General features: G+C 42.2%; 1 protein-coding gene and 1 long non-coding RNA gene across 3 annotated transcripts in view; one reads left to right on the top strand and one right to left on the bottom strand.

Moving 5' to 3' along the window:
- The window catches only part of TRIM36 (tripartite motif containing 36), a 28,452-nt gene extending 12,808 nt beyond the window's left edge, over positions 1-15,644 (bottom strand). Inside the window, exons 1-4 of one of the 2 annotated variants that reach the window (XM_084779958.1) lie at positions 15,250-15,644; positions 12,474-12,708; positions 5,374-5,699; positions 4,233-4,379 (exon numbers count right to left, since the gene is read on the bottom strand). In XM_084779958.1, the coding sequence (XP_084636084.1) occupies positions 4,233-4,379; positions 5,374-5,699; positions 12,474-12,708; positions 15,250-15,315 (774 nt within the window). In that variant the 5' untranslated portion in view covers positions 15,316-15,644. The remainder of the gene's footprint in view (positions 1-4,232; positions 4,380-5,373; positions 5,700-12,473; positions 12,709-15,249) is intronic. The other variant, XM_084779959.1, reaches the window with a different exon arrangement.
- Positions 15,645-15,753: 109 nt separating this feature from the next.
- LOC311596486 overlaps positions 15,754-25,601 on the top strand; it is a 43,923-nt gene continuing 34,075 nt past the window's right edge. Inside the window, exon 1 of the long non-coding RNA XR_014778859.1 lies at positions 15,754-16,046. This is a non-coding gene — a long non-coding RNA (uncharacterized lncRNA). The remainder of the gene's footprint in view (positions 16,047-25,601) is intronic.

Genomic DNA, 25,601 nt, shown 5'->3' with positions numbered 1-25,601 from the left:
AAGGCCAGATCAGTTGCTGACCAATCCTATCCGTCTGAAAACTGACCAGCCCTGAAGTAGGGAGGAAAACTCTTCAAAGGCTTTAAAATCCCCAACCCTTGGAGGAGAGACAGATTGTTTTCGGAGGGAGTTTTTCAAGTGCCCCCCTCTGCTTTGCAGAGGGTCTTTTTCTCTGTGTGTCTGTCTGCTGCACATTTCTTCACCCACAATAAACACCTTTCTTAACTGCTAAAAAAAATACAATAGTGGTGTGAATTTGAGTCTCCTAAGGGCTTGCTGTGCACTTTCCTTTGAACAGTCTTTGTCCATCACAAAGAGGGACTCCTTAAGATACATAAAGTAGAGCAACCTCGCAAGCCTCAGAAGGTTCCTGAAACTTAGAAGATTAACCAGGCCACTCTCCCCAAGTTTACACAAGCCATAACTCTCCCACCAGCCAAGCTCCCTGAAACTCCAACAAGGGACTCAGGGATACAGCTGAGGTGGGCTTCTCAGTGCCTAGGATCTGCCTATGCTTTCAGGAATAACCACAGTAAAGTCATTAATCCACCAAGTTGGGTTCTGCTTCATTGTTCTGTTCTGTCATCAATTCAGTGCCCTACCTGAGGTGAGATGTTTGTTCACATCTCCCCAAGCAGAGCCATACAACAAAGCTGAGATCCCCTGAAGTAAGACAAGGCTGACCTCTGTAGCTGTCCCAAAGGTCCTGGGACAGGCTGTTCTCAAACGTAACAACCTTTTCCCTCTATATCTCACATCCCCAATAAAAGTTACTAATGAAACACTAGTAAACAAAACAAAGGAAAAGTCATTCAATATAATAATGCCAAAGAACCTTTCAGGCGAGCAGTCTAGGGGAATAATGCGTAGCTAGCATGGCCCCTGTGCTCAGAGTGTATAAATTTAAAGGTGAGCGCAGCTTTGCTTCGTCTCTAGAGATGTTCAGGATAAAACCGTCAGAAGAACAGATATGTGCTATTCTGTGCACATGACCTACTTGAAAAAGAATCAACAATGATACATATTTAAGCCATTGTTTTAAATTATTTTTTCATTGATGTGAGAAAATATTTTCTCCACAATGTAAGAGAAGGGAGATTTATTCTGCTTTATTTGGGAGGACACAAGTCCATCACAGCAGGTAAGGACACAGGTAAGGTAAGGCAGGGCTGCGGCAGCAGGAGCGTGGCGTGCATGTACATTGTGTTGACGGACATGAAGGAAAGAGTTCTGCCAGAACCCATGTGGGCTATAACTATAAGGCCCCGTGTTTCCTCTGCCTTATCTCCTAAAGGCTCCACACCCTTCCAGAACAGGGGAATCCATGTTCAAACATGAACCTATCGGGGGCATTCTATAATCAAACTATAACCACCACCATGTTGGGAAAGCCCTGCACTACCTCACTTAGGATAGTGCTAACCTACTTCAGCAACTATGGCAACAAGATTCCCCACAAACATCTCACACACCCTGAAATACCACGTGCTTCCCTACGCAGTGGGGACCGCTCACAGGGACGTTTGCCTGTTCTACTTCTCTGAGCTCTCATCATTAACAACTGGCTTAAGATGAAAGTGGTTTCGAGCAGAGCTAACAGAAAGGGGAAGACTGGACATCCTTAGAAATTTGTGAAAATAATAAATAGGAAGTTATCAAGAATTCCTCGGGAAATTTTCTTTAGTGAGATGCTCACAAACTTCCGAGGGTGTGGCTGTAGAGTGAACAACCAAAGTAAGATGAGGAGCCACAAAAGCTCACTAACAGAACTGTACGGTGACCTGAGAAGCTGAGAAAGCTCTAGAAGGCCTTGACTTTCCAACAGTGTAGAGGCCTGGAGACTGTAGTGTGGCCAGACTAGGAAAGAGACAGCACATGTGTCTTTTCAGGACACACCAGAATCAATAAGCCTAGGAGGCCAAGATGGTGAGAGGAGTGAACAGGGATCGGATAGAGACTCTCTCAGGACTCAGCGCAGGCAGCCATGGCTTCTGTGCGGTTGAGGGGTGCTACTTTGGGCCCATGCATGTGTTTCTATCAATATGAGCAGAAGCCAAGTGAATCACAGGCGGGAAAATATCCTAGCCTCAGCTAACAAAAGGGCTAGGAGGGGGTCATTCTCTGTTAACTGGTTAAGCCAGTTTCTCCAAAAGTGCAAGCACATCTTCACAAACAACCTGACACACGCAGTAACACAGATAAGGGACCTGGTGTCTACCTCAGCAGATTGAACAAATAGTAGACTCGAGACAAACGCAAGGTCAGCCCTCTATGATGCTCATTTCTCTAAGTCATGCCCAACTGGCCAGAAATAAAAGAAACGGTGCTGCTGTGTCTTTGCATTGTGTAACTTCACTCTAGAACCAAGTGTAAAGGAGAGTTGTTACTTTTAGCAAATGGAAAAAATAATCTAGACAATTAGTTTCTTTTGTTGGTGGTGTTTTATTTTCTTACTAAAAAGTGTGTAAGCTGGAAAGTGTACTGTGGAATATCTTTCTGAAAGACTAAAATATATAAGAATCATACGGTGTAAAAGTTAGCTGTGCTATTATGTACGTGTTCTTCGAGTTTCCTGACATACCTCTCCTAAAGTCTTTGATTTCTAAAATATTAGGGTTTTGTTTTTGTTTTTGTTTTTCTGTAAGCTTACGATTCAAGAGGCAGCTGGCATCAGGGTACAAGCTGGTAGCCCGGAATGTGGACTAGACAGCTGGAATTCAATCCTCCCTCACCAGCTCCAGGGAAAGGAAGCCACAGGTGGAGGTGACCTAAGGACCTAATCGCCTGTGCCTATCAGTGAAGCATCCACAAAAGCTCAGAGCAGCGGGTTTAGAGGCAAGGCCAGGGAGGGGCTCAAAGCGCACCAGCAGTGGGCAGGCAGCACACGTCCTTTCCACACCCTTCATCCTGAGCATCTCTTCGTCAGCACCTGCTGTAACATCCTGTATGACAAATTGCTATTTGTGTTCCCCTGAGTTCTGTGATCCTCGGAAACAAAATAATTACACCCAAGGAGGGTGAGTGGCTGAAACTTCTTTTTACAGCCTGCAGAGAGGTCAAGGACAGTTCCACCAATGATTAAAGTTCACGCAAGCTGGAAGTAACACAAGCTCCCCACCATCCAGACCCCCCCCAACTCCGAGAAAGGGGAGCTTCTAATCATCAAAGGGTTTTACCTCCATTGTCAGGCTGATTAAACTGAACCCACACAAATGCTTCCCTGCCCTGCCAGGCAAAGCTGAAAATTGGGTATTTTTGTCACAACAATAGAAACCCTATCTAAGACACAGGCAAGCAATGGAGCAGAGAAACAGAAAGCACAATGGCCAAACCTGTCCATGACATGGACATATGACACTATTTATGTAAACAGCTACATATAGGACAATCTGCACACATACTGCTAAGGAAAGGGAGCAACTAAATAAAAGGGAAGCTTAAAGACGAATTAATTCCTTTAAAACTACTCTCTACACCAAAGAATAATAAAGTAAAAAAGCACAAGACAACTGCCTACTCTCTTACTGATCAACAAACTTGCAATTTTTCAGGAGCATTCTGTGTCTGCACCCAGGTCAGCAACGAACACTGGGCTCACTGGGGGATCCCAGCAATGTCCCCACTCTCTTCTCCCTCACACTTCAAAGCTAGCTATGAAAGGCTTTATCAGAGTCAGAAAAACTAAGTCTTATGTCGTATATTTTAAAAATAATTTTATATGTAATTTTCAATAATTATATTAGCATCTATTTACATATAAAATTATAGTATATAATATTTATATATTTATAATATTTATTATATAATATATTATATATAAAATATAATATATAATATAGTTTAATTTAAATATTTATATATTTATATATTATATAATAAAAATATATATTAAAAATTATAAATATATAATTACTCATAATTTTTAATAATTATATATTGTTTTACTTATACTGATAACTCCTTTCAGTACAACAGAGCATATTACAAACCAAGATTTTATAAATATAAACTTAAGAGTCATGAAATCACCAGGTATCAAAACCTACTTCCAGGCTTGAAGAGATGGCTCAGCAGTTAGTTGCACTGGTTGCTCTTCCAGAAGACCTGGGTTTGATTCCCAGCATTCATAGTAAAGGTGTGCAGGTACTGCACACATATGGTGTACAGATACACTCATAAATGTAAAATAAAATGAAAAAACATATACCAATTTCTAAAATAGCAAGTCATACCTTTAAGGTTTTGTAGGCACTGCTCATGGTGGTCACCCGGTGATTGGAATGATTCCCACCCAACTTACAGAGGTGGCAAACCGGCCTTCTGCACAGCTCACAGTACATGTTTATTCTCTCTGTCTCGTGTTCTGGGCACATTAAAATCTATTGAATAAAAACAAATGGACTGTTATGGTCTAGGTCTCAAATAATCTAGTAGGTCCCCCAACACAAAGATTTGCTCTATAAAATACATAGAGCCATATAAGTGAATAAAAGACTATAAAATAAAAATAACATGTCACATCAAAAACTCCCTAGAATTACCATTTTTAAATTTGAGGGTTCAAATGGTTAACACACGGATGTTATTCCCCCTAAACTTGGTGGAAACATTCATTTCAATAGGATTCAAGTAGAGTGAAGGCTTAAACAAGCTAGAGCGGCCCTCTCAGCACAGGGAGTGGGCACGCCTTAGTGAGCATCCCTATAAGGGATCAGAAGTCTTTAAGAGAAATCTATGGCCTGACTCGCACAGGAGCCTGTTGCTAAGTGGGGCCCGGAAAGCTTTGTGATGTAAGCGTCCAGCAGGCTAGCTCCATCAGCCACACACACACACACTGTCCAGCAGTATCCCCTGACTCAAGGAAACATCACATTTGCACTTACTCTATGAAACAAAATCATCAATACATTTGAAATTGAACATAAAACAGTGCTTCCATTCAGAAACAAGTATTTAGATAGTAGGTGGATGAAACCAAATACTTGTTCATGGTTTCAAGAGACCTGATGTTAGGCAACTGTCACTGGTCTGACAAATTAAGAAAATAAAAAACCAATATGCAAAGTCCTACTACCAATATGTCTTCAGGAGGAAAAAAACTGGAAAAAACTTACAATGTTTCAGAATGCCCAACTTCCAAATACTCAAAGGCATGTTTTGTTTGTTTGGGTAGTGTGTTGATGAAAGCCAATAGCTCCTCGTGATTTCAAGAGACTAGATGTTAGGCAGTTGTAACTGGGCTGTAATTACTCCTTACTTACCGTAAAAGTTTTAGCTAATTAAAACTATTACAAAAATGCTACCCAATCAAATCTTCCTGCCTCTAGTAGACTCCTGGCAATTTCTCCCATGCCATGTGGTACCCTGACTTACCTTGGGCCTGAAATTAGTGGTGGGGCCCACATACTCATGCTGGGCTTTTACAGTGCCCCAGGGATGATAGATTTTGAAGCATTCGTTGCAGTAGCTTGCACTGCAGTCCATGCAGCTCTTCGTAGACTCCTGGGGCGGTGGCTTACAAAGGTCACACATAATGGCGGTGGCTGCCCTGGCGGCCTGCCGGTATCGCTCGACAATCGTTTCCAAAGTGAAGTTTCGAAACAGACCACTGACTCCTCGCTCTCCAAGATCCACGTCATGCTCACAGCCGGGACAAGGAAACGTAGTTGGTCTTGGGGTCAGTGAATTACGCTTCCAGCCTGTGTAGTTCATAAGACCTCATTCAGTTACATCGTAAATGATTAATATGAAGAAAGGTCATATTTTAGATTTGTCCTTGTAATACCAAACATCCCAAGTGGCTCCATCTGCACTCTGAAAATGCTTCTCTAAACAAATATTTTTACTTGGTATATAAAAGACAAGTTCAAAGTTTTAAGAGTTGTCATAGAAAAAAGAAATCTATAATAAGTTGCACATAAACCTATATTAAGCCAAATATAGATATGAAGACAAAACATATAATACTTCATAGGGATTGGATTTTATATAAGTAAGACTTATAGTTAATTTTATACATCATATCCAAAGTCACCAAGTGAATATCATCTTAGCTGACTGGGAAGAAATGGAGGTACAGAAAAAGGAGGTTCTTACCCAGGGCCCCTGAATCAGCACGCTTATTGCAATACCACAGACTATTTGAAACTGCAAACCTGTCCGCTTACACACACTGTGTGTTTCTGGTTAGTCTCTACTTTCATTACATACTCAAAGGAATAGGTGATCACATGTTTTAAGAATCATGTCAATAGAATGTTTCCCACTGTAGCAGTGTTTTATCTAGGAAAATTCAGTGAGAAAGAACTAGAAGGTAATTGAACACAATCAATAGAGGGTGAGTAGCTCATTCATAAACCTACAATTTAGTAACTTTAAGAGGGACCAACCATTTAGGATCTTCTTGGGGAGTGAAACAGAATCACTTGATTACTTAATTATTTAATTCGGTGCCAAGAAGCATTACGTATAATTTTGTATTGTACAAAATACAATATTTGACCTTAAATACTAAAATTTTTGTTTGCTGTTATCGTCCTGATCTGATAAGTCAAGAAACCAGAGTATGGCGGGCCTTACCTGCTGGTTCAGTGAAATGCAAAGCTGTCCGTTTAACACACAGATGGATGCGTACTTACTTAAAACTTGCCTAGCGTATGAAATCTCAGTTGCCCACAAAAGAGCTTCCACAACACACAAAGCAACTTCTTAACCTCCGGCCTTCCTTCAATACTACCATCTCCACTACCAAAAGTAAAGCGTAAATTCAGTGCACTCTATTGGACAAAGGTCTTTAAGTAACTGCATCAGTATTGCTCTTGAAATGACTGTCATCTAAAAAAGAAATATCTTAAAAGATGTCCGGCGTGACATCACAATAGGTGACACTTAGCAGACAGCCCCAAGTATTATTTATATTAATGACTTTATAGCATGCAGGGACTCCAAATGCAGCTAAAGCACCAAGCATGGGGGGTATTTTTAATATCTCCACTTAATGACATTTTAGCCTTAAAAATTTAAAATATGAATCATATAAAAAGAAGCTTCCCACAATAAAGTTGCAAGTCTTCCTCTAAATCTATTCCTGTAGTAATTCAAAACACATGCAATGCAGTCCAAGATGTTTCACACCACAGCAGGCATATAATGAAACAAGCGCAAGGCTAATTAAAAAAATAACACACACACACATGCTAATGAAAATGTTTTTGTGGAAAATGAAGCCAAACAACTCTGGAAGTCAAATAATGCAGTGGTCAAGTTTAAACAAATGGAAAAATCACATTTAGCTACATCCTTGCGCACACTAAATAGATGCTAGAATTGAAATGAATGAATAACCAATCTCAGTGCGTGTGGAAACAATGGCCCCTTACAGGTTTATGAAAGTTGTGACTGTTAGTGATCTAAAACAATCATGAAAATTAAATCATGCTTTAGCATGGATGCTGGTGACACCCAAATTTTGGTTGTTTTCATGTTTAGAAATGTAAAAGAAAAAAAAAAAAAAAGCCAGGCAGCACTTGGGAGGCAGAGAGAGGCAAGCAGACGGACAGAGAAACGCTTTCTCAGAAAACCAAAGGGGGGTGGGGGGCCGGGAAAGGAAGGAAGGGAGGAAGGGAGGAAAGAAGGAAGGGAAAAGAAAAAGAGAAAGGAAAGAAAGTTATGTCAAAAAATAAAACACTCCACTGGACCTCAATGAGATAAAGTCATTTCCAGGTAACTTACTCAATAGGTCTCCTGGCTGTTTTCTGAGCAGATCCTCAAGTCTCCTTAAGAGTGCTAACAAGCTTTCATTTTCAGCTGTCATCTGCTTTTACCATTACTTTCATAAAATATTATATTTGGAGAAACAAAGAAAGCATGGCAGCTCTAAGGATATCATGGAAGGTAAATCTCAGGAAGAAACTGGACAAAAACGAAAATGTCATAAAGCCAACCCTCAATTGCTGTGTCATCTAAAGGCCCCAAGGCCAGATAGCTGTTGAAATTTACATTTAAGACAACTAAATTTTCACTTTTTTTTTTTTTTTGGTTGCAATAGCCATCGTTCAAATTCTCAAGAATACCTGAGGCTAGAGGATATCGCAGTGTACAGCAAAGGGTTAAATATTTGTTATTAAAGAAAGTTCTATTGAGTGTTTCTTTACAATATGATACAGTATGGGGAGCGAGGGAGTAGCCGAATGATGCCTGGGCAGGCTAGGACAACAGCAGCCACACAGCTGGCTGAGCCAGCATCTGTAAACTGCGTAAATACTCTCAGCTCACACATCTTTGCTTCGAAGACACAATTCTAAAATATTTAATGTATTTTCAAAGCGGCTTACACCCACCAAAAAGAGCCAGCTTTCAGTCTATGTTTGATCACTCAACTCTCAAGGAGAAAAATAAAGTATTTAAAAACAAATGCAAGAGAACTGACTTGCGGCACATTCTGAACTGCTGCAATTGCATCCTCTCCCCTGAGCTGGTGGTGAGGACTTCCTGTTCTTAGGGCCTGGAGGGGGCCACTAGTCGGACTTCTCAGAGGATGAGGGAAACAGAAAAAGGGTAACACTTCTCTAACCAAAGAGTATCACCGGAATTTAACCAAAAAAAAAAAAGAAAAACAGTCAATTTTACTTTAAAAGGTCAACTGGAGGGGGCGTGGCAAAAAAGCTGTGTACATGACCCTCCTCCATGTTAAAACACTGATGGCAAACACTTAAAACACTGACAACAAGGAAAAGACATCACTTGAATAAAACATGTAGAGACTACAGTAACTGCAAAGTTGACAACTTCAAACAAAATTTTAATATTAATTTAACCTTCCCAATGTAGCATGCTAAGTTTCATTATAGTCTACATAAATGTAAAAATATTTTTCAGGTATCAGACACTTAAAAAACAAAATTGTGTCGTGTGTATTATGGACAAAATGCAAACAAAACACATCCCTTTAAAGCATCAGAAATTTCATCCTGTTGACCTTTAAGTCATGTGATTCTAATTTGTTTACTAGCTATATAGTGTTGAAGACTTGACCACTGGTGTTAGAGACACACGAGAGAATTTAAATCTAACACCACAGTGCCTGCGGCCACAAAAGCAATAAAGCAATTGTTTTTCTACCTCTCCACCCCAGAGCTCTCCGCTGTGGTGCTGTGGACAATGAACAGAAAGTGGGATTTAGAATTCTATTCCAAAGAGAATACCCATCTTGTTAGCAAAAGACAAATCAGTGCCTGTGTCCCACGCAAAATACGATTACTGAACCAACAGTAAATGTGTGTTTTTCCTGATACTCAGTGTGTTTACAAAGCCAGCAGTATACAGCAGTCAGGCGATCTTGCAGAATTTGGCAGCACCACTGTCAAGCAACCCTTGAGAGACATACGTTTTGTCCTACGGATTTGTGTAATTTTAACAATCTCATCTCTGGCAAATGTTAGAAATACAAAGTAAATACAAAGTATCTTTTGTTTTGTTTTTTTTTAATGAATTTAAAAGTTACACAAAGATTATTAAAACTCACTATCTCTGATAACAGGAAATTACAATATATAGGGAAAGATTACACACATGATCAGAAACATAAAACAAGATACCTTTTCTGTTTATATACTTGAATATGTCATTGACATATACACAGAAACCTTATTCTTTCAAAGTTCTCTTTTGTTAAAAAAAAAAAATCTACTAAATGTCCATGGCAATATTATCCCAATGAAATGCATGAGCCACAGAACAAGATATTTTAAATTTTCTAGTAGCCACAATAAAAGATAAGAAACAAGTAAAATATAGTGGGTTATTATTTAACCCACTATATTTAAGATACTACCTCAAAATGTAATAAAGATACAAAGCATTAAATCTCCCTCTTTCTTATATAAGCCTCTAAAATCTAGTATGCATTTTATATGTACAACAGAAAACAGATTTAATCAGAAATGTCCACTTTCAAGCATTTCACAGTGTTTACTACACTGGACAGCCTAGGTCTAATCCTTTAGTAAAAAACTAATTTTTAGAAATATATTCCTTCCACACCCATTGCTGTGACCAGGGTTTCCGGCTTCCTTTTCAAGTGTGTCTTATCAATTCTGCCTATAAACAAAAGGTATTATTAACTCTGAGATATAATGACACCTGGTTGTTTAAAACTGTTGACAGAAGACAGGCCTCAAATTTGTGATCACTGACTCACAAATGAAACCTTTGGAAATGACTGCCATGTTTCAAACAGCCTCACCTTTCAAGCCATTCTCTCTCTTATAAGATTTATTTATACATGGGGGGAGGGCACCTGCCCATGGAGGCCAGAAAAAGGTGCCAGATCCCTGGGAGCCGAAGTTACAGGTAGTTACAGGCAGCTGTTCATTACCTAAAGCAGTGCTAGCAAACGTTCTGCAGCATTCTTCTCCATGTTAAATACTCCGGGCACCCGTAACTGTCCTTCAAACAGTTTCAGCGCCCTGCTCAGGACACGATCCACCTGCACAGTGACCTTACAGAATGGGGAGGGGACATATTTTGGTCAATTCACAACTATTCTAGACAGTGGGGTGTGTGGAGAAATGGAATTCGTGTTCTGAAAAATAAGTGTAAGCATGTTACACTGCAGTCATGATGACACGCTCTGTGTGACTCTGGTACCTAAAGGTTGTCATTCAACGCCCGTTCTATAATTATGCACCAAGTGTGTACAGGGTACTATAGTAAGCTCCTAAAAGCACAGATAGCTCTAGTTTCTTATGAACTACACATGAGAATCAGTCAAATCCAGAGATTAAATCACTACCTAGACACAGAAATTCATGAAAAATATATGTGAATATAACCTCATCATATGTGGAAATATTGCACTAATTGTCTTGAATATATTAATACACAAAAAGTATGTTTTCCTCCATCAGCCAAGAAGGGGATTTCCAACTGGCAAATGAAGACCCACCAATAGCACATCAGGTTTTATCTGATAAGGATGACTTCAAGTCATTACTGTCTTTCTGTCCCTCAGGGTGCCATATGCATAGCAAAGGGGAAAACACAGACATCAGTCATGGCCTTTCAATCAGCATAACCCTCTCTGTTCTCAACACAAATACGTACACACATACACACACACACACACACACACACACACACACACACACACATACTTCCCAGTCAGCTTCATTGGTATACACATGTATTTTATATGAACAAACTATCTTCTAAATAATTAATGACTGGCATTCAAAGAAAAATGTTCGGGGCTGGAGAGATGATGGCCCAGCAGTTACGAGTGCTTACTGTTCTTGCAGAAGTTGCAGGTTCGATTCCCAGCACCTATATGGCAGCTCACTACCATCTGTAGCTCTAGTCCTAGGGAATGCAACACTCTCTTCTCACCTCCTCAGACACCAGGCACACATGCACACAACATGCACGCAAAACATACATATAAAACCAAGCAAATTTAAAAAGCAGTGTAGTGTGCATAACCCACGAAAACACTCTTATTTACTCTGATGGAGTAGGTACATGGTAAGATGGCTCTTAAAGAATTCCAGCAGCTCCTGTAACCTTAAGTTAATTTTGATCTACATCACCCCTGCAATACCTACTCAGAGGCAACATTATCTTGCTAGAAAACAAGGTAACTGTTGGCCTATGAGACAGGTACAAAATATATGTCATGTGCCGTTAGATCTACTGCCATCCGTTATCTGAAGAATTCTAGTACTCGTGACAGTCAAAACCCTTCTTTAGGGCAGCGAGCAGTTTCTCATGTACCTGAGGCTGGCCTTTAAGTCGTAGATCCTCCGTTCTGCACCTCCCATGTGCTGGTATTTCAGGCATATGTCAGCATGCGCTGACAAAACACTTCATTTTAAAAAAGAATTTCAAGCAGGTGAAGAAAATAAAATTCGCAGGTAGAATGATACCACATGATTTGATTTAAAAGTTCTCTAAGCTTTGGAGAGACGGCTCGCTCAGTGGTTAAGAGCACTGGCTGCTCTTCCAAAGGACCTGGGTTCGATTCCCGGCACCCGCATGACAACCAACTGTAACTCCAGTCCCAGGGGATCTGACAAATCTTCTGGCCTGAGAGGATACTGCCAGCACATGGTACACAGACATACACTGAAACACACATAAAACATTGTTTCTAGAAGTAACCATTATGCACTTCCAACCAAAATTCTGTAGTATTTATTTGCACATTAACTTTATACATGCTTCCCTAAGTAGTTTAGTATTCTACCATTATCAAGGACGCCACAATTGATAAGCAGTTTAACACAAAGTTGTTACTCAATATCCATCTTAAGCCCCTATCAAAAAACAAAAGTTCATTTTGACATTTTAAGTGGGAGCTACAATTATAACTTGTTCAATTGGAAAAAAAAAATACAAATTGTTTCTCCTCCACAGGTATAACTGAACCTCTATCTATAAGAGCTCTCCCCCCCCCCCACTCAGCGCCCCCCACATACCTGGTCTGTTAATTTTGTCAATTTTATCCATGCTAGGGGAGGTGAGCCGAAGTCGAGGGCTGCTCTGACTGGAGTTGTCTGACGCCACATCATTGAATGAATCATCAAGAGACAGTAAGAGTTCTTTCACACACTTATGACATATGCTGTGCTGGCAGGGGAGAATCAGTGGGTGTGTAAACAGCTCCTTGCATGCTGGGCAAATAAGCTCCTTTTCGATATTCTTAATAGTCACCTTAAGATGAAAAGCAAAACCAGGGTCAAGAACTACAGTGGGTCAATGGGTCAGCATGTCCATTCATCTTTTGTAAGTACATGTGTCTGCCTTTCCAAAAAAGAAGTAAGAACAGACCTTAAAGTGTGAGCTTCCCAGCCCAGTGCTGATGGCTGGTGCACATATCGCCTTTATTCCCATGCTCAGGAGGCAGAAGCAGGCAGATCTCTGAGTTTAAGGCCAGCCTAGTCTACAAAGCTAGATCCAGGATAGCCAGGGCTACACAAAGAAACCCTGTTTCAAAAAAAGCAAAATAAGTGAACTTCCCTATAACTATGAAATTCTATACCACAAGACTCTCTTTAATATATATGGCATGGAATTATATGTCTGCCTTTCCAAAAAGGAATTAAAAAACACACCTTAAAGCTTAACTTCCCTAAGACTATGCAATTCTATACCATTAGCCTCCCTTTAATATAAATGGCATGGAATTAAGAACTAATATGAGATAAAACAAAGAAAAATACAAGAGAAGTTAATATAAAAACAGCAGAGGACCATATCCTATCAAAGTCCACAAGCTGTTCAAATCATCAGGAACAAGTACCTGATTTAGAACTTTAGTAAAATTCTAAAAGTTTTAATTTTTGATTAAAAAAAAAGTTTTACTATGACACTAACCATTTTTACTTAATGAATTAACTCTAAGATTGCCAAATACCAAGAACTGGCAAAAATAAGTAACACCCAGACTAAGACAGTGTGTCCAGGAAATCCTAATTGAACTCTATGTACAAGCTGAGTGTCAACAATTTTCTACATCAAATTTGACCATTTTCATGTGTTCTAAGATAATGCTGCTAACATGCTTAAGGCTCTTTATTGCAATATCAAAGCAGTTATTAAAAATCACATTATGAATATTATAAGGATGGAGAAGACTAAAAGACACCATCCTTCAAACCAGTAGGCACTCATTACTTCATCATCTGAAATGAGAAACACTTTAGGCTCACAACTCTACGGTTTGATGGCTTCAGTTTTTCCATCACCTATACAGGTTCTGGGAGGAATGCAGGGAGAAGGGTGCTTAAGTTTCAAATTCTATAGATTACTGTTGGCATCCCTTATATTTCAAATTCTATAGATTAATGTTGGCATCCCTGAAATTTCAGTGACAAGCGAACATTTAAAAATATCAATTTTATACAATCATTTCATCTATAAGAAATATACAGAAACGGCCAGGCCTTGTGGAGCACGCCTTTACAACCATGCCTTTAAGCCTTTAATCCCAGTATTCAGGGAGGGAGAGGCAAAGGATAGCTGAGGCCAGCCTGGTCTACTAAATGAGTCCAGGACAGCCAAAGCTACACAGAGAAACACTATCACGACAAGAAAAAGGAAAAAATGAGGGAGGGGCAAAAAAAGGGAAAAGGAAATATACAGAAATTTGAGGGAAAGGGATTTTGATGGCTTTTTGTTTCTTGTTTGGTTGGGTTTTGGCTTTGATTTTTCTAGACAATTTCCCTCTGTAGCCCTACTGTACTGGATAGAAGCAGGCTGGCCTCCAACTCAGAGACCCACCTGTCTCTGCTTCCCCACTGCTGGCTAAAAAGGGCTCAGAAAGTAAATTTCAATTCACTTGTTGTAATGAGGTAAGTGTATGCTAATCTACTTCCCTGCACAAAGGGCTTTATCAACCCCGATAATCGCACCACAAACAACAGGCTTCATCACTGCCAGCCGAGCTTTAACCCCGTGTCTCTTGAGGAATCACAACTGTTTAAAAAGGCACACCGCATGCTACGATTTTTTAAGGAACCTGGAAATAAGACGGGCCACGCCTGCAGCTCACACCAAAGACTACCGGATATTCACATTTGATCTCACTTCACCCAGTATCACACTAATTCCGGGGGGAGGGGAGGATGTCCTAACGGCTTCACATAAATTCTTGTCCTGTTTTACATGTGACCAAGACCATCGGTAAAGCTCCACCTCCTATAGGAACATCTACAAAGCATTTCCAGTTTTCCTGAGCGTAAATAATTTGATTACACTGGATATAAAGCAATTCTTTCCTAAAAGAAAAATCAGTATATATTTTTTAACATCCTTTAAGTTAAAACCAAGAGCAATGTGTTGTGATACCTCACTCAAGCAGCTACAAAGAGGTAAACCGTCAGGAAACTTCTGGAGACGTGCCTCCTGGACCTCCGCAAAGAAAGGGTCTAGACCTGCCGCAACCGCCCCGGCCCCGCCCAGCGAGCAGGAGACAGGGCTCCTAGGCGGCTGCAGACGCAGCAGGGGCTCAGGAAGGACTCGAGCGCCCCTCGGGGCTCCAGACAAAGGGCCGCACGCTGGGGCACGCGTCCTACTCATAAGCGCACGAGACGCCCCGAAGCGACTACTTTTGCAAACTGAACCCCACGAAAGAGCCCACCAGGAGTCCCCAGCGTGCACAGTACCCAGACTCTGCGCTTCGCTCCCGTCTTGGGATCCAAAGCGCGACCCTCTCAAGGGCAGAAAAAGGAGTCTCCGGACGGTGGGACTGACCCGTAGAAAAAGTGGGGCCATTGCGCCGCCGCCTCGCACCTGAGAATCTGAGGCATCCCCCTCCATCGCAGCCCTCCGCCAGGTGTCATCAAACGCGGGGAGTCTCTACAGGCACTGCCGGCCCTAGCAGGGTCTGGTGGGCGGGTCCCCAGGGCGGCCCTGGAGCCTTGGGTCAGACCGGAGGGCAAGCTGGTCAGCCAGATCCGGCCTGCGGACCACGCGGCGAGGGACTGGCCGGCGCAGGCGAAAGCACGGACGCGGGAGAGTGCGGTTGCTCCCCGAGAGGACCCCCGGAGCCGCAAATCTCGCCCCGCTGCCGGCTCCGGCGGCGGCTCGCGCGGACTGCAGCTGGACCGGCCGCCAGGCGGAGACTGGGGCGGTGGCGCGGGGCGGGGCCTGGAGGGGGAGGAGCTGTCGCCCCAGCAACGGCGCGGTCGCACAAAGGAGGCGGGGCTAATTGGGTGTGGTCGGTGGTGGGTGGGGCTCGGGAGGGGCGGGGTACCGGCTAGTAGCTACCTGCCTCTGACGCCTATGGGCCCTGGGAGCCTAAAGCCTCCTCCAGGTTGGGGAGACAGCTCCGGGCCTTAAGGGGTGCGTCGTGACTCAGCAGCGACCGGGACATTTTACTTTTTCTGTGGACATCCGCAAAGTGCGCGCGAAGGCCCGCTAACCAGAGACGCGCCCAGATCCTGAATTAAACAGTGGGGATTAAGGCAAGAGCACACAAGCGAGCACCCAGAACGGTACCCCGAGACCAGCGCGAGATCCCGCCCACTCCTGCCACCACCGCTAGCCAGGCAAGCCCAGGGGAAGTTCCCGGGTGGGTCCCCGAGTCTTCTCCTTTCGGTTCTTCAACCTACTCTTCCTGATAGAACTGTTGTTTCTTCGAGCCGCATTCCCTGGTCACTGAGCACTTAAAATATGTTCCGTTTTCTGCTCAACCAGGACGTGATGCCTCACGCAACGCAAGAGCACAGTATCACTGGGCCAGCCCAAGGGGCAGGGATCCCATGCCTGGGTCCCGGCCAAGACTTGAAGTCAGGAGACTGCGGCAAAGCCCCCGCCCTAGCCCATCCCACAGACGTCCGGCCGTTTCTGGTCTGAAGACCCAGGACAGGGAGTCCAGAGATGCCCTAGCAGCCATGCCACACTTGCACCGGCCAAGGGTCTAGATAAGAGCTTTTCTTCTGCTTCTTGCACACCTGCAGAACAAGGCAACCTGCTACTGTCGGGGCCTATTATTACTGGGTAATTAATCCTACTGCTTTCTCGATGGCTAATTTCATCTGTAGGTATTAGAATGAAAGGATTCCTATGTCCTAACTTTTTAGTCAAGGGAGTATGAAGCTACAGAGCGACATCTCTATTAGGTTTTGAAACGCGTCCTACTTTAAATTTTCTTCTTGGAAGAAGGCTGCCTGTCTCCTGCGGCAAATTCCGCATCTTTTCACAACCCTGAAACCAGAGATAGCTCTTCGTCAACCAGGCAGTTAAATGCCATAGCAGTGTAGCATTGAGGACAGCAAGGGACTACAGCCTCTAATGGAGTACCCTCAATCTAAAGATGATAGATTGAGAGCACAAACGCTGTGTGTGGGTGGGGGTGGGGAGGGATAACTGAGCTGTTCCTATTCAAATAGGCTGCTTGCTGCACATGCTAGACCATGTAAGCTTCCTTGGGTCTGGAGAGTGTGTCCTAAGCAAGAGGAAAAGGGGAAGAGCAACAAATGTCTGAACCTCACAACATGTGCCTAATATATTTCTTTAAAGTCTCAATCTTCAAAGCGTATTGTAAGCCTATGCTTTGTTTCTAGTGTTGGCCTTTGTATTAAAGAATTCACATTAGCATGCCTAGATAGGCCTTTGAGCCAAAACTTACTAGATAGTAAAGTAAAAAGAAATTAAGGGGTTTCATTAGCATAAACTTAGAATAAAACTTTTATAGACAACGTCTGGGTGAAAATAAAATTTGAGGGCCTTCCTTTATATAAAGAAAACTTCACTGAGATATTTCACACCTGGCCAGCAAACTTCTATTATAGAATCTGACAATTCCCTGGGGTTCTGGGCACTTTCAAATATTTGGTTTCTTTCTAACAGTCTGACTTGCTACAAATTATTTGAAAGGGAATTCATCAATTCCTGTTCTAAAAATTGCAATACAATAAGGCTTGTGAGTGATTCATAGCTAAAAATGGTCCTACTTTAAAACTTGTATATAAAAAATCCAAAACTCTTATTTAGATTTATAATGTACATTTATGTGCATAATATACATTTATGCTACAAAATACTTTGTAGCAGATCTATGTGATGAGAAAGAATGTCACACTCAGGGAACATGACAGAAGAGGGGACCAAGGAATGGGAGAGCTGGAGGTTGGAGAGGAGTACTGTAAAATGCTCTTTTGGGGACATGACATGCTACTGCACCTATGAACTCATTATCTATGGTTACCTGAACAAGATCAAGTCAGCATTCCAACACGCAGTGCTAAATGGACTCTGGATTATTAACAAAAACTAAGGACACAATGGGAGTAAAGGGACACATTGGTGGTGCCTTGGGGACTGTGAGGGGTAAGTTAAAGGAGCATATGGCAAGATTCACTGTTTATATAGATGAGATTATTAAGTAATAAATACAAATGCTATTTAAATATTAAAGATGTCTAAAATACAGTAATGATTTTTAAAAATTAAATCTGCCCAACATTCATAGTGAAGAACTTCTATCCTCAGCACTGTGTGTGTGTGTGTGTGTGTGTGTGTGTGTGTGTGTGTGTGTGTGTACAGGCATGTGTTTATATAGGTAAATATTAAAAATGAATGTCTCTTCTGAAATAAGGTACAAAAATAGGTAAGAAGCATGTAGTCAGGCATATACAGCTTTTCACTCACATTTTATTGCTTGCATTTTTTTTTTAAGTATGTGCTTGTTTTAATTCTAAAACATGTTTGTGGTGAACCTTATTGATCAAGAAACTATTAAAAGCAGGAAGGGAGTGATGCTAACAGCAGGTCTGAAGTCTGATGCTGTAAACCACCAGCCTCCCACTTCCTTCAGCATCAGCATCCTCTTGGCTGCTAGGCTTCCATCGACTTCCCACTCTTGGCACCCATAACTGCCAGTCTCCCACTTACCGAAGGTACCAACACCCTTCCTAGGTCCTCAGTTAAAGTTCATGGGAGGGTCTGGTTATCACATCTGTGTGTTTGCTTTGAGACAGGCGTGTTGCCAAGGTTGGTCTCAAACCATAATTCTTCTGCCTCAGCTTCTGGAATGCTGGGGTTACAAACATGTACTACCTGTCTGGCTTGTGTGGGTTTATTACTGTTCGGGTTTTTTTAATCCTTTTTATTTCTTCTTTACTCAGCTCATACTGTTTCTTTTCAGATTCTGTTCTTTCTCACCTTCGCAGTTAACCCCATTGCCTACCTAGGATGCCCTCCACCTGCCTATCTTGCATGGATAATCTAAGACAATGATGCTCAACCTGTGGGTGGCAACTCCTTTGGGTTGACCAACACTTTCACAGAGGTCACCTAAGACTATCAGAAAACAGATATATACATTACAGTCCATGACAGTAGCAGAATAACAGTTATGGAGTAGCAACAAAAATAATGTTATGGTTGAGAGCCACACCTATATGAGGAGGAGCTGGTATTAAAGGGAGGGCTGCAGCATTAGGAAGGTGGAGAACCGCTGGTCTAATGGGCACTTAAGCATGACTGCTTGAGATAGAGCACTGTTCTGGGGCTCCATTTGCAGAGGGAGCAGAATAAGCTACAAGCTACATACTGCAACGCAGTACCTTGTTCTTGGATCATAAGGGGGAGAAGAATAGATGTGCACAAGTGCATGTTTCAGTGTGTTGGAAGACAGGAGTTAAAGGAGGGGGGGGTGGCAAACCTGCAATGACACAAAATGAGTCTGCAGGTACAGAGGGCTGGGAACCTGGGCTTCTGTATCTGCCGGTAACTTGTTGAAGGCTTTGGGTAAGAGGTGGCATGACAGGACTGGAGAGAGGGCTCAGTGGTTAAGAAGACTGGCTGTTCTTCGAAGGGACCAGGATTCCATTTCCAGCACCCACCTGGTGGCTCACAACCATCTCTAACTCAAGTTTTAGGATCTGACGCCCTCTTCTCACCTCTGCGGGCATCAGGCACACACATAGTGCACAGACAGACATGTATGCAGACAAAAAGGCACAATTTTTTTTTAATCATTCCACTTTGCTATCCTTTGCCCCTCCCCAGTTTGGCTTATCCTACCATCCTATACCAATAGTTTCTGTTAAAATGTGAGCCAAAATGAAGCACATGGAAGTTTAGTCTAGTTATCTCTCTTAAGCCTATAGACTTTCAGGATCCTTGGCACTCTCTTTTGTCTCTGTGTCTGCCTCTGTCTCTGTTTCTCTCTCTGTCTCTGTCTCTGTCTCTGTCTCTCCTCCCCGTGTGTGTGTGTGTGTGTGTGTGTGTGTGTGTGTGTGTGTGTGTGTATTCAATAGTGAAATATTAACCCAGAGCCTCACTCAGGCTAGCAAAGTGCTCAATCAGAACGGAATCTCCAGCCTACTTACTTGTGCTGCCACAGAGATGTGAGCTATACCACATGTACCTACTTCATGAAGTCCAAAAGGTTAACAACCCATTAGCACTACTCACTCAGCTTATCTGGCCTCCTGGCATGTTGACTCCTGGCTACCAGAAAGAGATTAAATTCCTGACTGGGTTGGGTCCTTAGTGACCACGGTGCATTTTTCAGTGACTGTCCTAAAACACCAGGCTTTACCCCTGATCTAAAGCAGAGTGCCATCCTGCTATGTCCTAAACAAAAAGTAGGAGGAAGGTGATGTGACCGCAGATAACTAAATTATGACTAAGGAATCCCCACAATCATTCAACAGGCCTAGAAGAAAATGCAGGCAGGACGGCTCCTAGAGGTAAGGGAAATAAAGAAGGTGGAAATGACAGAAACCACAATGTTCTACAGTAGATTGGCACACTGCAAGCTGTACTGCCATGTGTCAGAAGACCACGGTGAAAGGCAGGACATATTTCCCAGTCATAAACTGTTGCTATGGGAACAAAGTCTGGAGGGAGGTACCCAGGGAGCACCTGGCCAGGTCCTACTCATCTTTCAAGCTGCTGCCGTTTCAGACTACTAGCTGAGAGTGAGAAAGAACAGACCTGAAAAGAAGCACCAGTGTGATGTGAAGGGTAACCAAGAAGAAGTAAAGGGAATTTAAGAATCCATACCAGAACAAACCCACAAAAGCCAAGCATGGTAGTGCATGCCTGTAATCCCAGCATTCAAGAACCTGGGGTAGAAAGATTATGGGTTGTGGCCAGCCTTGGCTACATACTTGCCTCAAAGCAAGCAAACAAACGTGAATCAAAAAACTCCACAGAGGGTTGATAAGTCCAGTTTTCGTTGACCATCTCTCCTAACTCTGACCCCATTTTTACTTAGAGTTTATGATGCTCAGCTTAACTAGATTACATACTCTCACTTCTGTACTAATGCTTATTGGAAGCCTTGTTCCAAAACTATTTTGACTTTAATGTTCTTAAGACGAAATCCTGTAGGCACTTAACACAGTAGCACCCAGGCAACAGCTCCGCGTTGGGAAGATTAAAGAGGTGCTGTTCTTCCCTGGCAGGCGTTTCTGGTTAGTGTTGATAGCACACAGTCTACATGGTCATTCTTGGGCAAGTTGAGGTGAATAATGTAAGTAATACGGTTGTCTAATTTTTCTTTGACCACATTGTATTCTTTTCTTAGGATTGCTAGCCTTAACATACCCAATTAAAATGGAAGGTTAGATATACAATGTTCTTAGTATATGTATCAATGTAGCACATGCTTGCATTACATTGTTTTTGTATGAATTTCAAATTTAATTCTATATCCCACATTTGTAGGTGTGGGTGTTTTCGTGTGTGTGCACGTGTGCATGTGGAGGCCAGAGGACAAGCTTGGGTGCCATGCTTTAGGTGCCAGCTATAATTTTAAGTGTTTTCAGTTTATTTTTTTACATTTATTGTGGATACATGTGTAAAATTACTCACACTACACACACACACACACACACACACACACACACACACACACACACACCATGGTACACATGTGGAGGACAGTGAACAATATTGGGTGTCATCTATTGTTTTTAGTATTTTCAGGTTGTTTTTATTTATTTATTTATTTATTGGGGGAATACATGTATGTACTTACACACACACACACACACACACACACACACACACACACCATGGTACACGTGTGGAGGACAGAACAACTTGAGAAGACAGTTCTCTTTTTCTAATTTGGGTCCTGGAGATCCAAGTCACATTGTCAAATCTGGCAGCAAGTGCCTTTACCTTCTGAGCCATCTGTCAGCCCTTTTCAATTTTTTTTTTTATTTAAGACAGGTTATTTCAGGGCTGGGAAGATTCCTCAGAGATTAAGGACACTAACTGCTCCTCCAGAGGTCCTTAGTTCAATTCCCAGCAACCACATGGTGGATCACAACCATCTATAGTGTGATCTGATGTCCTATTCTGACCTGAAGGTGTATGTGCAGACAGAGTACTATATACATAATAATAAATAAAAATCTTCAAAAAATAATAATAAAGATAGGTATCTTCACTGGTCTGAAACTCTCATACTAGGCTAGGCAAGGCAAGGATGGCCAGTGATCCCAAGCGATCTGCCTATCTCTACCTCCTCAGCACTGAGATTACAAGTGTGTGCCACCGTGACCACCTTTCTTTTTAGTGGGGGTTCTGCAGAACCTAATATAGAGCTTTCCTTGCAAGCACTTTATGGGCTGAGCTATCTCTGCAGTGCTATGTCATGTATTTTTAAAACATTACCTTTATTTATTTATACAGAGGCCATGCATGCCACTGTGCACATGCAGAAGTCAGCACAAAGTGCAGGATTCTGTTCTCTCCTTATACCGTGAGGGTCAGTTTGAAAGCAAGTGCCTTTACCCTTTGAGCCACATCACCGGCCTTATATTACGTATTTTATCTAAACATCCTACATTTACTTGTTAATGATCACATGGTTATGATATGAAGTGTCTCAAGACTTAGTCCTATTGTCAGAGTACCTAACTTACCTATCAGTTTATTGTGTATTAATAACACTACCAGGAAGCTGGAATAAAATACTTCTGTAATAGTTGCAGCAATCGTGGGAAATGGGTCTACTTCTCTATAGAGGGGATAAGTACCAGTCTCCACGCTTACCTACCGCCACCCTGAGATTAGCTAATGTGCCAGCTATCTGCCGGCCAGAATGCAAACCTGGGTGTCACTCCATCATCCCTACTATACTGCACACAGGTAAATGTAAAGCACATAGTTAACAATTTCATGAAGATACCCCAGCTACCCTTCTAAATGATATCATCTTCAAATTACTTCTACAACAACACAATAAAGAAAAATAGGCTATTTGTGAGACTAGCTATTTGTAAATGATACTGCAAATCTACCTTCTTGCCTTTCCCCCACAGCACATATATTTGTGCATATGTATATGCACACAACATACAAAAAACATTTGGAAGGCCACAGCGGGCCCAGCCTCACCATTATTACCTCAGCTCAGATTTCAGTTGTGCGAACAACCACCTGTTCAGCATCTGAAACATCCTGTGGGGATTTTTTTTTTTCTGTCCTGATGTTAACACTTTACTTTGCTCTGTCTGGAGATTTTCTAAACCTCATTCTTTCATCATTTAAAGGCATTCTTGTTTCAAAGACAATTTTATATTTGTAGAAGTTCTTGAGCATTGGAGCTGAAGAGGTGGCACAATGGTAAAGAATGTTAAGGCTGCTCTTTCAGAACCACATGGGGGTTGACAACTGGTCTCATCAGACACCAGGTACCCACAGGGTGCACAGACACATTTAAGCAAAATACAAAGATAAAATTTTTTAAAAATTAAAGTATTTTAATATTCTTGAGTCTCAGTACCTCACAAATGTTCAAAGTTCCAATAATGGCAAAGTAATGGTCCCCTTGCCTGTTTATAAAGACAGTGTAATCTCTCCAATTTGCCTTTTATTTTGCTCAAACTATTGTGCTCCTAGGATGTACCTGAGAGGCAGCTGTTAAACAAGAATCACTGTGTAGGTATTGATACTTAGGTATAATGCTGACAAACACGGGATAGATGAAGAAATGTGCTAAACTTTAGTATTCCGTTCCACACAGTTCCTTCTGCCCGTCCAGAAAAGCACATCATGATCTAAAGGGAAGTTGTGTATAAAGATGATAAAAAATTAATGAGGAAAACCTTTCTAGAGGCCAAAAGCATTTGAGAACGCTGTTTTAAGTATCTCTAGATATTGACCACAGATTTGAAAAACTTTCTTTTAGTCCAAAGATAGGTTGCAAAGCAAACAAACAGCTTTCAGAAATGGCAAAAATTTTACGGGCAGTGAAATACAGGGGGAACATTTACATCGATTTTTTAGGGCTCTTGAGAATCAGCCAATATATTAACTGTGTGCTTCCAGGGTATTGTTTGATGAGCAGAAAGACCACAATGCCGGGGATCGCTGTGTGCGTTAAATATTAAAGCCAGCTCCATGAGAGTGTATTATAAGCTGCTCAGGTTGGGCGTGTAGGTTTTAGGTTACCCTAAGATTAAAGACTCAACGCCTCCCTCCCTCGCCCCCAGGGAGGGAGCACACTAGGTTTAATTTGAAGTAGACACATATGCTGATGTGGGTGAACAGGAGAGTAGTGGCGGGAATGATCGCCCATCATTTCTTCTGTGAAATCTCAGAAGTCTGAGTATTTTGCAACCAGCATGTATTTATTTATTCTGTGAGACTCTAAAACCATGTGTTCTGCTTTGTTTTCTGTGGTGCTGGGAACTGAACCCATGGCTTAGCGTAATCTAGTCAAATGTTGTACCACTGAGCTAAATTCACATCCCCCAAAGCCATGTGTTTTAAAAATTAACATTTTTGTTTTAGCAGTCCTAGAGATGACACCTGGGGCCTCCTGTTTGCTACCTAAGTGTTCTAGTGGCCAGCAAAGTTCCTGGCATTTAAATTAATTCACGCACAGAGTTTGAGAAGTGCTACAAGGATGAAACAGCATCCAAAGAGAAAGTGAAAGAAATCAGGATGAGCTGGGCATGGTGGTGGTGGCACATGCCTTTAATCCCAGCACTCCAAAGGCAGAGACAGGCGGATCACTGTGAGTTCAAGGCCAGCCTGGTCTTCAAAGTAAGTCCAGGACAGCCAAGGCTACACAGAGAAACCCTGTCTCAAAAAAACAAAGAAACCAGGATGATGGTCAACTCAATAAACCCAACTTCGAAAGACCAGGGAGGAGGCTACAGCACCCCACTCCTGCCTTTACCCCAGTGATTAGACCACTTTCCCAGCATTCCTTATACTATAAACCAAAACTGTCAACTGAACCACAGATCCTTGGAGAAAAAGAAGTCAGTTTCAAAGGTCTGCTAGTCCATAGCTAACATTAAGTGCTTAAAGCACTTGTAATCACACACGTTGGGGATTTTACTTGGACTTGTAAACTTATAGGAGCAGACAAGGAAGTCAGGTGGTGGTGACGCACACCTTTAGTCCCAGCATTCAGGAGGCAGAGAGGCAGGCAGCGTTCAAGGCCAGCCTGATCTACAGATCAAGTTCCAGGGATATACAGAGAAATCCTGTCTTGAAAAACCGAGAGGGAGAGAAGGATTAAGTTATTACTGCCGCCCCCATACTCAAAAGATGGGAGGAGCTATCTACTTTTCAACTTCAAAGATTTCCAAGGACTTTTGGCCTCTCTAGCTGTGTAGGGAGATTGTGCCTAACAGCTACCTGCCCACAGTTGGAGCCGAGAGAAGGTTATCTGACTGGGGGGGGGGGGTCGGTGGGAAGGGGGCAGGCATAAGAGGCCAGTGCAGGATGCCAGGTGCATGTGTTTGAGGTTTTGATTACCGTGAGCATACTGTAAGGAACACACCACTGTTCTGAGAGCTTCTGAGCTCTCGTGCCTGAGCTTCTTCTAAATAATGTCAAGGCTTCACCAAGGTTTGCCTTCTGCACTTTGTGTTTATGGGAAGTTCATCTGTCCACTCCACAATCACCTGAGAGTTGGCAACATGCCCAGCCATCCCTGGCCCAACCCCCAAAACTATTTTCTCAGTTTGGATGCAGCTGGAGAAAAGCATAGCCAACAGTTGGAGAAAAGCATAGCCAATAGTTCTGGCTTACGTTGACCAGCGAAGCACAAACCACAGTTTACCTATGGGTCATCCTATTCCCGATCCCACCAAGAGTGGTTGGTTCCATACACTGAA

This window comes from Acomys minous (assembly GCF_964271855.1).
Source record: "Acomys minous genome assembly, chromosome: 4".
Lineage (NCBI taxonomy): Eukaryota > Metazoa > Chordata > Mammalia > Rodentia > Muridae > Acomys > Acomys minous.
This window is presented reverse-complemented; position numbering and strand designations above follow the sequence as displayed.